The sequence below is a fragment of the Prionailurus viverrinus genome, chromosome D2 (assembly GCF_022837055.1).
Source record: "Prionailurus viverrinus isolate Anna chromosome D2, UM_Priviv_1.0, whole genome shotgun sequence".
NCBI classification, from domain to species: Eukaryota; Metazoa; Chordata; class Mammalia; order Carnivora; family Felidae; genus Prionailurus; species Prionailurus viverrinus.
Window position 1 is genome coordinate 56113654 of NC_062571.1, and position 13323 is coordinate 56126976.

Consider the following 13323-nt stretch of genomic DNA (forward strand, 5'->3'; position numbering starts at 1 on the left):
CCAGTGCAGAGCCGGACGCGGGGCTCCATCCCACAAACCGTGAGATCGTGATCTGAGCTGAAATCAAGAGTCGGATGCTTAACAGACGGAGCCACGCCAAATGCCTCTAACAATTTATTCAACTGTCCGTGCAGGAAATTATTGAAGATGGAGAAAGTTCTGAAGTTAAAGCTGTGTTGAATGATGAACGATATCAGTCCTTCAAAGTAAGTAATTTTACAGGTGTTGGCTGAAAATGGTTTTTCAGTTAACCCCATTACTTAATGTAGGTGGTTTGTCAGCTTGGGCTGCCATAACAAAATGCCACAGACTGGGTGAGTTAAACAACAAATATTTATTTTCTTACAGTTCTGGAGACTGGAAGTTCGAGATCAGGGTGCCAGCGTGGTCGGGTTGTGGTTAGGGCTCTCTTCCTGGCACCTTTTCAATGTGCCTTCACATGACACAGAGAGAGAGAGAGAGAGAGAGAGAGCAACCCCCATGGTGCCTCTCCTTAGTAAGGCACAAACCCCATCATGAGGGCCCTACAGTCATGACCTCATCTAAACCTAATTCTCTCCAAAAGCCTCATCTCCAAACACCATCACAGTGGGGGTTAGGGCTTCAACATATGAGTGGAAGGGGGCCCGATGAGTCCATAATAGTGGTCTAGGAAGCAGATGCCAAAATAAATACGGGTGCACAAGCGTATCGCCATGCTGTGGTGAGATCTTCTAGGATCTTCTAGGATCTGTCACTCATGGGCACAAATAGCACTGGGACACTGGGAGCATGGGACAAAACAAACCTGCTCTTAAGGAGCAAACCTGTGTTGGAAGCTCCCACTGTGTCCTTCTCTACTTCGAAGCAGGGCTTGGTTCCCCCCAGTGTTCCCCACTTTGGAGTTCAGGGTGGCAGAGATTTCTGCCCGTCCCTTTGGTTCCGGAGTGATGCAAAGGCCTAAAAGCTGGTTGTGGGCAGGAGCCCAGGCTTGGAGTGCAGACAGCCTGGATTTGAGTTTGGGCTGTGCCGCTTACCGGCTGAGTGACGGCAGAGAATTCATACAACCTACACGAGCATCCCTCTTAAAACCGCAGCGCATGAGTGTGCGTAAGGGACCCCTGGCCAAGGGGAGTGCCTGGTAGGGAAAGCTGTGGTCACACGTGGACGGAACAGGCAAAGGGCGGTCAGATTACACGGAAGCCTATGCAGATGCCAGCCACTGTAATACCATAGGTCAGGAAAAGACCCCCCTGAAACAAAAAGCTCTGTAAAAAGTTACCATCACCCACCCACTTGTCATATGCAGGAGAAACTGGGTCAGAAGTATGCTTACACTGTTTTCCTAATCCCTTGACCTTGAAAAGTGTCACTTCATTGTCATAACGGTCATGTCAGAAACTAAAGGCATGCCTTTCCCTGTTTCAGCTCTTTACTTCTGTGTTCGGAGTGGGATTGAAGACATCTGAGAAATGGTTCAGGATGGGTTTCCGAACTCTGAGTAAAATAAAGTCAGACAAAACCCTGAAGTTCACACAAATGCAGAAAGCAGGTAAATTGTCTCTCCTACGGATCTCCTGATGTTGCCATGGGCTGGCCAGGTTGCGGTAGGGCTCTGAGTTAGCTGAACTTCAAGTCCAGTCTCAGTGAGCTGGGTAACTTGTTCGTCCTCTTTTTTGCACTATGGTTAAAAGCACAAGCTTTTGGAATCAGACAGACTTGGATCCAAATCCTGGCTCCAACATTCTGTGGCTGCAAGATCTCGAGCAAGCTTGTTCAAGTCTTTGAGCCTAAGTTACTTCATCTCTAAAAGGGAGGTAACACTGGTAGTTAATGAGGAATAAATCAAATAACGTAGGCAAAGTCCTTAGCACCTCGAGTGGCATAAGCAAAGACGCTTTGCATCGCGGCTGTTGTCATTCCTGCATCCAGATGTCAAACAGGGTTGTGCTGTTGATCTACTTCTTACTGAACTGGCTCTAGATGTTTGGGTCCTGACTGTCTCCTGTGGGCGAAAGGAGGAGTGGAGGAGTCATGGGCACGAAAGAGACATGAAGGTTGAGGAGTCAAAAATATTTCAACGAACTAGAGTCATTGCTGGAATAAGTGTGGATCTGCGTTAGAAACTGTCAGATACCAGGAAATAGAAGGGAAAGTATGAAAATCTAGACACAGGGCTGACCTACCCACTCATGACCGACCAGCCGGAGAAGAGAACACTGTGTTGAGAGAGGCAGCTGACAGCCCGGCAGGACCTCCTGCAGGTTGAAGGTGGTGGCTTGGACGCTTCCATTTACGGGGGGCTCTGGTAAAATGAATTTGGCATTAATTGGCACTAATGAAGAAATGCTAATAAGGGGTCAAAAATTGTACACGTTGTAAACATTTATTTTTAACATGCAATCGAAATACAATAGAATTGGGATTCGAAAGAGCAAGACGCATCCAGCAGTGTTGGCTGTAGCCAACTTGCTGTACATGCATCCCTGGTACTTACTTATCTTAGGACTGGAAGCTGGTACCTTTTTCTGATCACCTTCTTCCAATTCCCCTTCTGCCCGCACTGGCCTCTGATAACCACAGATCTGATTTCTCTTCTATGAGTTTTTGTCTTTAGATTTCACACATAAGTGACGTCATACAGTATTTGTCTTTCTTGGACTTATTTCACTTAACGTAAAGCCCTCAAGGTCCATCCATGTTGTTGCAAATGGCAGGATATCCTCATTTTAGTGGCTGAATAATCCTCCTATTTCTATGCGCGCGTGCACACACACACACACACACACACACACACACTACAATTTCTTTATCCACTGACGGACACTTAGGTTGTTTCCATGTCTTGGCTATTGTGAATAATGTTGCTATGGACACGGCAGTGTGTATATTCCTTTGATGGTGTTTTCATTTCCTCCAGATGTATTCCCAGAAGCAGGATTGCTGGATCACACAGTAGTTCTATTTTTAATTTTTAGAAGAAGCTCCCTCCTTGGGTCTGTGGGAATAACCAAGTCATTATAGCAAGTTGGCCTGAGCCTCCATCGTAAATCTTTATGCATGATCTGTAAATAATTATAGGGCACAGTTTATTAAGAAGGCTGGTTCTTCAATAAGGAGCTATATTTGAACAGCTTGGTTTCTAGAGGGATATGAAATATAGTCTCTTTCTTAGTCAGGAAATTGTAAGACTCTTACAAGTCAGAAAGAGAAGAGTCATCATTACCATGAAAAATTCACAACCAAGAGAGTAGAGATTTCCCATCTCTGTGGAAACAGTTTGTTGATGCCTGTGGTCATGTTTACTCTATTTGGGGGCGGAATCACCTCCCACAGAGGGCTGGTCATCTCACGTGTCACTCTCTCCATTGACCTGTCCAATGGCCCCTCAGGATTCCTCTATTATGAAGACCTCGTCAGCTGTGTGACCAGGGCAGAAGCAGAGGCAGTCGGTGTGCTGGTTAAAGAGGCCGTCTGGGCGTTTCTGCCTGATGCCTTCGTCACCATGACAGGAGGATTCCGGAGGTAGATAACGAGGGCTGCTTTTGCCTCCCCTGCTCTAACACCTTCAGTGGCTCCCCACCTTCAGAAGTTCAGTTCAGTTTTAAGCACGGCACAAAGGCCTTTGGTGATCTGGAGACAGCCTCTCTCGGTGGCCTCATCTTCTGTAGCTCGGGTTTCCACTTCAGCAACCCCAAATGGCTTGTCTTTCTTTGCACACATGGAGCTATTTCATGCTTCTGTGACTTGCCCAGTCAGACCCTTCCGTGTTTGCACTGGCTTTCCTCAAATTGTCACCTGGCTGACTTTTCCTCATCTTTTATGACTCAGTTCAGGTGCCATGCTCAGCCAGGCACCCCTCCTCAGTGCTACCTGTCAAGTAATTTGTTTGTATGCATGCTTTCCTCACACAGTTTGTAGAAATTAGTCCTCTGTGAGAACCCGGTGCCTGGCAAAATATAGGTGCTCAAGAAATACTGGCTGAGTCAATGAATGAATGAACTCTTCACAGAGATGTGTGCAGTTGTTGGATGTTGAGGCCTCCTTTTCGGAAAGGAATTCCTTCCTTCCCACCCCTTCCTCCAGCTCTCTCTGTGGCCCTCTTACCTGTTAGCTATTGGCCATCTTGGCAAGCCAAGTTTGAAGTGAGGGAGCAAGTGGGAGAGGAAGATCAAATCTAAGAAAATGCCTTCAGTCAATACCATGATTTGGAGAACCCTCTCTCGTATTGTGTGCATGCAGTTCTCGGTTCTGGTCACCGGTTCTGATCTGCCTGTCTGTGTGCACATGTGGGGGTGGGTGTGCACATGTGAGTATGCAGAAGGGATCACTTCCTGTGTTATTTTTACCCACACATATATAATCATATACGTACCATGTGTGACTTTTTCTATGTCATAAATTTATCTTGCAAGGAGTAGAGTTGTACGATCAAGGATATTTTGCTTAAAAAAAAATATCACAAGCATTTTGTGTTGCAAACATTGAGCATAGGGCATAGAAACAAAAGTGAGTTGTAAAAACTGAGAGCTAAAAATCTAATTGATTTCCATTCTATACTTTTTTTTTTGGTCAGGGGTAAGAAGATTGGGCACGATGTTGATTTTTTAATTACCATCCCCGGATCAACAGACGAAGAAGAGGAACAACTTTTACCTAAAGTGATAAACTTATGGCAAAGGAAGGTAAGAAGAAGGATCACAGGTAGATGTTTGGACACTCAAGCATTACATTATACCATTGAATTTTGCACACTATTTATCTCGTCTTTGTGTCATGACCATATACTGGATTCTCAGCGATTTGCAACAGCTTACACAATGCCACATGACACACGATAAGACTTACTCGCCTGGGGTCCTAGAGTCTGTGTTGTGAATATCTATCTTATTTATACACCCCTGTCCTGTGTCCAGGGGCCGAGGGCCGTAGGTCTCGGTGTCTGACAGGAGGAAGTGTTACCGCCCCTAAATGAATGGGGCCCGTGTGCCCTACAGACCTGGGAGGTGTGAGATGGGTGGTAACAGGCTTAGGAGTGGGGCAGGATACTATCAGCCAGGAGATGTCGCTGCTGCCTTGAACTCTCTGCGGGTCAACAACCACCTTGACTTTGTGCTGAGATGGGAAGAAGGAAACCAGCGAGGACCAGCTGGGCTCAGAAGCCCCCACCCACTGCGGAGATCAGACTCGCCTCGGGCTACCTATTGCCCAGCAGAGAAAGCTGCCAGAGCCGCCTGCAGGGCCCCGACCCAGGCCCCACTCCAGGGAGAGCTCCACTTCCCAAAGGGCCCAGAGGGATCCACCCCAGGGACCTGTGGGCCTGGCCGGCGAGGATGCTGGGGCTAGTGTTTTTCTGGCACAGCTTCATCCTTCCTGAGTGATCTAGCCTCTGCTGCCCGTGGGCCAACCTTCATGATACGCCAGAGGGAGAGAAACCTCAGATAAAGTGAAAATGAGATCGGGGAACACACGATCCTGGAGCCAGGGGCACCAGAAGTGCGGACCCAACATTGGAACCAGATCCACATTCACCTGTGAGGCCATCCCAAGCCCCCTCTGTCCTTCTCAGGAGGGTGGACCCCGGGACTGCCAGGGGCCCCGAGAGTGAACCTCATTGGCCAAGCCAAGGGAAGGCAGGACAGGGAAGAGTCAGCCCCACCTACACGGGCCCCTCGGCTCGGCTCAAGCAGGTAAGGTGGACGGTTCTCACGGATAGACAGCACCATTCATGGGCCTGCTAGCCAAGGCCTGGGTGGGCACAGCAAGACCTGGGGCCCTGTGAGGGTGGGCCTGTTTGACCTTGGTGTTTAGGCACCGCGCTCCCCAGGCTCCGAGACTGTTCCAGACTAAGATGGAGATGGTGGTGTGGGACATGGAGACAAGGACCCTTCTTTCCTTTCCTCTTTCCTCAGTTTGAGGAAACCAGACCTCTGGCCTCCAAGCAGAGAGATGGGCAGGCACGGGTGGAGGCGGACATTAAGCCCCGGGGGGTTTTATTTGGGACTTTAAAAGCACAACCCTGCAGCTTACTGGCTGCATGACCTGGGCCGCTTTGCTTCATCTTTCCTCGTCTATAAAACAGGGAGAGCAAGGCTGTCTCGCTTCATTAACGGAGAGGATTAACTGAGAGAATTAGATAAAGCACTTGATGCTGTGCCCGGTAATGGTAAACGCTTAACCAGTGGCCATCGGTGTGGTGGCTCCTGCACAAGTACTCACTGAGCTCTGCCGGAGAGCCGGGCCGTGCCAGGTGAGGGCACCCAGGAGCCAGCAGGTGCACCTGCTCCTCTTGCGGACAAACAGGACCTCAGGGAGGAGACACCGAGTGGCAGTTGGGTGTCCCAGCTCTGCCTGAACCCCTGCAGCCCCGGACCTGCCCCCACCACCTTGGCTGTGAAGTCCTCGTGGGTAACTTCCGTTTCTACCTCGCTCCTCAGCCCTGACATTCTTACCAGAGCTCGCATTTTCCAGATTATAGAGATGATATCCCACGCAGGACAGGCATGAGCACACTCACACTGCACGCACGTGTTATGTGAGCACGACAAACGGCCCGTAGGCGTCGGTGTGAGCTGCCCATCTAGTGAACTAAACGTGAGCCTTGGAGAAGACCCCTTGGTCGGTGGAAAGAAAAGGAGGAAAGGGAGCTTGGAAATACCGATCTTTGGTGGAGGTCCCCATCTCGAAGACTCCTGCCAGCCTGAATTCTTCCTGGCCACCACAGCTCAACCCAAAGAGGGGAGGGCTCACTGGAGTGGGGTTCACCCCTGGAGTAGGGTGGGGTTGACCCCTGGTGGGTGGGACCTTGCTCGGGGCCGCTCACTGTTCACCAGGCTACATCCTCAGTTCCTGGAAGGCTGACAGACTGAAAGTATTAGTACTTTAGAGGAGAGAACATATTCACTCCCACTGCAAAACAGACTTGACTTTGAATAGGGGATGTGGAGTCTTCTGAGAAGGGGTTGGAGGAAATTGAAACAGAAGCGTGGATGGATCCTGGCTGTCAGAAAGGGGGAGGGCCTCACCCTCCAGCCTTGCCACCCTCCCTCTCTGTTGGGGGAGCCTGATACTAAACGTGGGGTGATGGTGCCTCCTTCTTTGTGAGAGGCAAAGCTGAGGGCTAAGCACTTCTCTCCCACCCGGTGTCATGTACCTGAGAGTCAAGTGCTCAGTCCCCAGGGGAGGCAGGGAGGGAGGAACAGGGGAAGATCCTCCCTCCTGGTCAAGAGGCGTCCCTTCGTTTCCAATAAGAAGAAAAGAACATGCTGATAGGAAGTTTAGTCAGCTTGTGCTTATCGATGGCAGAGCCCAAAACTTTTTTTTTTTTTTTTAATTTTTTTTCAACGTTTTTTATTTATTTTTGGGACAGAGAGAGACAGAGCATGAACAGGGGAGGGGCAGAGAGAGAGGGAGACACAGAATCGGAAACAGGCTCCAGGCTCTGAGCCATCAGCCCAGAGCCTGACGCGGGGCTCGAACTCCCGGACCGCGAGATCGTGACCTGGCTGAAGTCGGACGCTTAACCGACTGCGCCACCCAGGCGCCCCAGAGCCCAAAACTTTGAAGGAGTTTTCACAGAAGAGAGAAGTCACTCAAGGGGAAATGGGGACCAACAAGGAAAGAAACGGGAGAAGACAGAGATGTCCCACAAACAGCCCAGGCCAGACGGCAGGAGGCAGTATCAGGGGTTGTGTGGGTTGTGTGTGTGCGCGTTGAGAACCGTGCCCCTGCTGCAGAAGGTGTCTGAATATGCAGACAGGAGCTTTTTATTCAAGGCATGCATTCCCAAACACCTCGCAAGATCCAAAGCAAAACCCTACAAAATGGCCCATTGTCTGTGACCAGCCAATGCCACCGCCATGTGGCGATCGGGTAAACACAGCTTTTTAGGAAGACAGCTTTGTGGATTTTAGAGGGAGGTGGGTGTTATTGCAGATTTAACTTCAGGGAAAGACTTGTTGATATTTTAATAGCTCACTTTTCAAATGTGCATGATTCAAGTTTACAAGAAAGTCTGCTACATTGTACTCATTTTTGTAAGTTTCATTAAAAAAGCAGAATTGTGTTTTCTTGAGCTGCTTATGAGACTATTCTATAGCAACACTTGGCCTCTCACCAAGAGGGTCTTCTCGACATCAGTGCTCCCCTCCCCCCGCTTCAGATGGTGTGTGTTTTTCCTAATACCTTTCCTGGGCGGGGGGGGCGCTGAAGGGCAAGAGTTCCCTCTTTTGCGATCAGCAGAAGCAAAAGGTATCAAAGTCCGGTTGAATTGAACAATATCTCCAGGAGGGCTACAGAGGGAATGCAGAGCATTCCTAATAACAAAATTAACTGAACCAAAGTGCTCAAAGTGTGGTCCCTGGACCAGCAGCATCAGCATCTCCCGGGAACTTGCTAGAAATGCAAATCCTCACCCTTTCTCCTTCCACTGAATCCCTCTGGGGAGAGGCCCCCCCACACCGCTGTGACAAACTTTCCAAATGCTTCTGATGATAAAGTTGGAGACCGGCTGACCTGAGGAATGTCTGATAACAGATCACCTACCCGCAGAGCTATGACTGAATTATTGTGAGGTTTTTTGCTTTGTTAGTTGTCACTCAAGATTTAGCAGTTGATTACACGTTTCTTTCTCTCCCTGTCCCACATCTGCCCTGTGCTGTGAGGAGTTCCCACGGAGCAGACAAATTGGAGGGTCGCTGAGCACATCTTCGAATCTCTGCTTCTCGTTCTGACTCAGCATCACTGGGGGAGATATGTGTCACTAACTGTATCCCAGTCCCCAAGGCGGACCCAGTGACAAACTTAAAATGCAACCTAGAGGTAGTGACTCGTCCTGCCCAAAAGCGGGGCTGAGCCTCCGGCCACAACCCTTCGGGCCAAATAAACCAGGTCATCTATATAATATAGAGGGACACTGACTCAGAGCAACTGCATAAAAACAGCAGGGCTTTTGTTCATGATTGGTTTGTTCTCAAAGCGGTGAGGCAAGTTTCTGAGCCCTGACTTGTGATTCGGAAGTAAGGAGCGGGATTCTCGGGCAGCTTTGCCACGAAGTGGCCTTGGCCTCTCTAACTGCTAAGTTCCTCTGCTACATAGGCTAATACACCCACTTCCTGGCTTCCTCTCCCAGGGTTACCAGGTGGGCTTGCATGGCAAGGGCACAGCATGCCCACCTTCTGCTCAAATCTGTAAAGCTTCTGCTAAGAGCGCTCATTAACAGCCCAGTATCAAACTGCAGACCCTGTCCACTGGGGACTCTTCCTGATGTCTTTCTGTTTGCTTTCAGGAATTACTTTTATACTACGACCTTGTGGAGTCGACATTTGAAAAGCTCAAGTTGCCTAGCAGGAAGGTGGATGCTTTAGATCATTTTCAAAAGTGCTTTCTGATTTTAAAATTGCACCATCAGAGAGTGGACAGTGGCAAGTGTAGCCAGCAGGAAGGGAAGACCTGGAAGGCCATCCGTGTGGACCTGGTCATGTGCCCCTACGAGCGCCGTGCCTTTGCCCTGCTGGGCTGGACTGGCTCGCGGGTAAGTGCTACACAGATCCAAAAGAAGTAGGCTGGGTCCACCGGGGCCCAGGAGAGAGACAATGGCAGTGGGACCAGGGAGACAGGGAGGAGTGCCCAGAAACCTCCAAATCTGGGCATTCTACCTGCACGAGGTCAGTGACACAGATTAATTTAGAGCAGTTGTTATTCTCAGTGTTGGTCCCAGGCTGGCAGCATCAGATCACCTGGGGGCAGGTTAGACACGCAAACTCTCCACCCACCCCCCAAGACCTCCTGAATCAGAAACTCGGGGGTGGAGCCCAGCAATCTGCTTTCGAAAAAAGCCCGGCAGGTATTTCAGGCTGGCATTTCGGATGTAGCTGGAGAGGGAGGACCACTGAAGCAGAGAAAGCAGCAAGGTGGCTGAGGACACAGGTTTGGCTTTTCCGGGACCTGTCATGGGCCTCTGCTCTGCGTCTCATTGGCTGGGGGTCTCAGAGCTCCCTATGCCCTTGAAGACTTAGCTTTCCCACCAAGGAGGTGAGGGCAAGGACTCTGTCACCTCCCTGGGCTGCAGGGGTGGGTGAGATGAAGCCGGCAAAGCCCCCAGTGCCACGCCGGCACGTGATGGGTGCTGGCCAAGAGGCAGTTCTCCCTCCCCTCCAGTTACATTCACAGCGAGGGTGCCCAGGATTCGAATCTCATTAGCACGAGCTTCCCCCCACCACTCCCGGTGTAGTGTGCGCTGCCCGCTTTCATCAGTGTCCCCAGGCAGCTAGCTGTTGGCTTGAGTCTTTAGCTGTTACTTGACTCTTTAGAGGGTTTTATACGGATGAACGACATGACACAAATTAGTTGTCCTCAACCTTGAGTTAAATGTCTGGTGTCTTTGCTTGAGGCTGCAACTATTTCAGCAGAGGGTCTCGGCCCTAGAATTCCTCACCCTCATCAAAAAATGTTGGCTGACATTTTTCATTCATAAAAGTTGGAAAACCTGATGAAACAATCTATCATAAATGCAGCTTGTTTGACAGACGAGAATCTTTGGGAGCGCAGAGTCTGATGAGACAGGGGAGAGTTCCAAAAACAAGTCCGAAGTTATACAAGATCAGGCCAGTTAGGCATCACTGGCAGAAACGGTGGCCTTTTACCCATTTTGTTTGAAGACAGGCATGTTTTCAGCACATTTCATTTATTTAAAAAAAAATTTTTTTTTAATGTTTATTTATTTTTGAGAGAGAGAGAGACAGAGCATGAATGGGGGAGGGGCAGAGAGAGAGGGAGACACAGAATCGGAAACAGGCTCCAGGCTCTGAGCCATCAGCCCAGAGCCCGACGCGGGGCTAGAACTCACGGACCGCGAGATCGTGACCTGAGCTGAAGCCGGACGCTTAACCGACTGAGCCACGCAGGCGCCCCTGTTTTCAGCACATTTTAGTCTCTTCTCTCGGAGTTCTTGGAAATGGCTTCTATGGGTTCTGCAGGCGCTGATAGAACACTCAGCGTTTTGCTGACTGACTTTAAACTAGTTCACCTCTTTGAGCCCCCACCGCCCCATCTCTATTGTGGATAATAGTGGTGCCCACCTCTTATTGTTGCCATTTGGGTTAAAGGAGAGGCTGTGTGCTCAGCATGTGGTAGCTACTTGTGTGACTATCTTTACGCCCTACTTATGCAACCACTGAATATGGTGTGTTTTGTCTCCAGGGGGATACCTGTTGGTGGGTGACCAGAATTAGATTTAGTCTAAAGTTTTGTAGGTGAAAAATTCAACTTCACCTTTTTACCCAGATATTTCAGGGCCCCGGGGAAGTGTTCTCAAGACAATTCAAGTCATCTCTTAATCTCACCTCAATTTGGGGCCTACATTCCCCTATAGGGAATGGTGCCCTCTAGAGTTCCGCAGTGCACAACTTGCACAACTGTCTGCAGCAGCCGTTGGCCAACTTCTGAGGTCGATTGTGACCGATGATACAGTCAGACTGTAGTACCAATGCCCCTGCCCAGTGTTCGGCTTCCTTCATCTGAAACATAAGACATCATTCTTGCCATGCCTATTTCACAGGGTCATTGTGAGAAACTAAAGAGGGTTTAAAGCAGAAGGCTTTTAAACTGTCTTGGGTAAAGTGCCTGAGTCTGGGTCCCAGCTCTGTCATAGGTTGTGTGGCCTCGGGTAAATGACTTAGGCTCTCTGGGCATCCTTTCTTCATCTGAAAAATGGACTAACAACAGCCCCACCTCACAGGATTGTAATGAGCATTAAATTAGACAATGCCCTCATCTCAGCACAACTTCGAGTCCAACTATGTACATAAAACTGTTCTCCTTGAGGGGTGCCCGGGTGGCTCAGTCAGTTAAGCATTTGGCTTTGGCTCAGGTCATGATCTCACAGTTCGTGGGTTCAAGGCCTGCATCGAGCTCTGTGCTGACAGCTCAGAGCCTGGAGCCTGCTTCGGATTCTGTCTGTCTCTCTCTCTCTGCTCCTCCCCCAGTCGTGCTTCCCCCCCCCCCAAAATAAACATCAAAAAAATTTAAAAATTAAAAAAATATAAACATTTTTAAAAGTCTAATAAAAAAAACTGTTTTCTTTGAGGTAATTAAAGAGTCTTTTAGAGTCTTCCAGAAGCTGTTAAATGTCAGCGGTAAGAGAGCATATCAAAAAATTAATATACAGCAAGAAGTGAGCCCAGTGCCTGCACAAGGTGAGCTCTACGTAAATATTAAGAAGGATGTCGTTGCCTGTTTCTGGCCTCGCCTGGTACAGCTGAGCGATCCCCCTATAACATAAGTCAGATCAGGTCCCTCCGCAGCTCAAAACCTTGCAGGGACTCCCCCACTGAGCTCAGAGTAAACGTGGGGTCCTGCCGTGGCTCATGAGATCCTGCTCGATCTTCCCACCCCCTTATCCCTCTGAACTCCTCTCCAACGGCTCTCTCCCTAAACAGGCCAGGCTCGCTCCATGCTAAGGCTGTGTGCTAGCTGTTCGTCTGCCTGGACGGCTCTCCCCCCAGAGTCCACTTGGCTGACACCCGGTCCAATTCCTTGCTCAAACCCCTACCTTCTCAATGAGGCCTGCTCTGTACACAACAGTTACCTTTCCTCATACCGTCCGGTTTATTTATTCCATTATTGTGCCTTGTCTGTGTCCCCTGCTCGAAGGCAAGCCCCACCAGGGCAGACATGTTCACTGTTGTATCCCAAGCACACAGGACACACACGGCACACAGTAGGTGCTCAATAAATACTTGAGTAAATATTGTTACTCTCCAAATAAAAGACATCATTATCATTTCTTGCAGTCTATGGGGAAACGTTCTCAGGTTTCAGCAGAGGAGTCCAGGAATATATCTTTCACCACATAGAGCCGGGGAGCCAAGGGCAGCCTCTCACTGCCCCCCTCATCCCCATCCTCTCCAGCCTTTCCCAACACCCTGGGAGCATCCATCGCTCTAAGTGCTGGGGAGTGGGGTGGGAAGAGAATGTCCCAGGGCTGGCAGGAGGCATAGTGCCAAGCGACGCTCCCATATTTTCACGGTCCAACAGCTACTGCACCCAGAACCTGCAACACCCCGATTTGTCCACAACCCTGGCTCCCCCTCTGCCACATTAATAAAACTTCTGTTTGGAGAGCCTGTTTTCTTACACAGCGGGCCGTGGTGGGAGGGGTCCCAGCCTCAGCCGGCTTTCCGAAACTAGGAAACGGCTCCTCGCCGCTAGAGGGCGCGATTATCCCATACTTTCCTCCGCATCTCACGAGGAAAGATCAACGTTTCTAGATCTGTGCTTAAACTCAACAGCAGCTTTATTCACTGTCCTCTATCTTAGCCTTCAGTTTTCACCCCCTGCAGCCTC

General features: G+C 49.6%; 1 protein-coding gene across 1 annotated transcript in view; it reads left to right on the forward strand.

Annotated features, from left to right (window-relative positions):
- The window catches only part of DNTT (DNA nucleotidylexotransferase), a 31328-nt gene that overhangs the window by 14987 nt on the left and 3018 nt on the right, over positions 1-13323 (forward strand). Inside the window, exons 6-10 of the mRNA XM_047824678.1 lie at positions 135-206; positions 1408-1531; positions 3372-3504; positions 4556-4664; positions 9266-9511. Of these exons, the coding sequence (XP_047680634.1) occupies positions 135-206; positions 1408-1531; positions 3372-3504; positions 4556-4664; positions 9266-9511 (684 nt within the window). The remainder of the gene's footprint in view (positions 1-134; positions 207-1407; positions 1532-3371; positions 3505-4555; positions 4665-9265; positions 9512-13323) is intronic.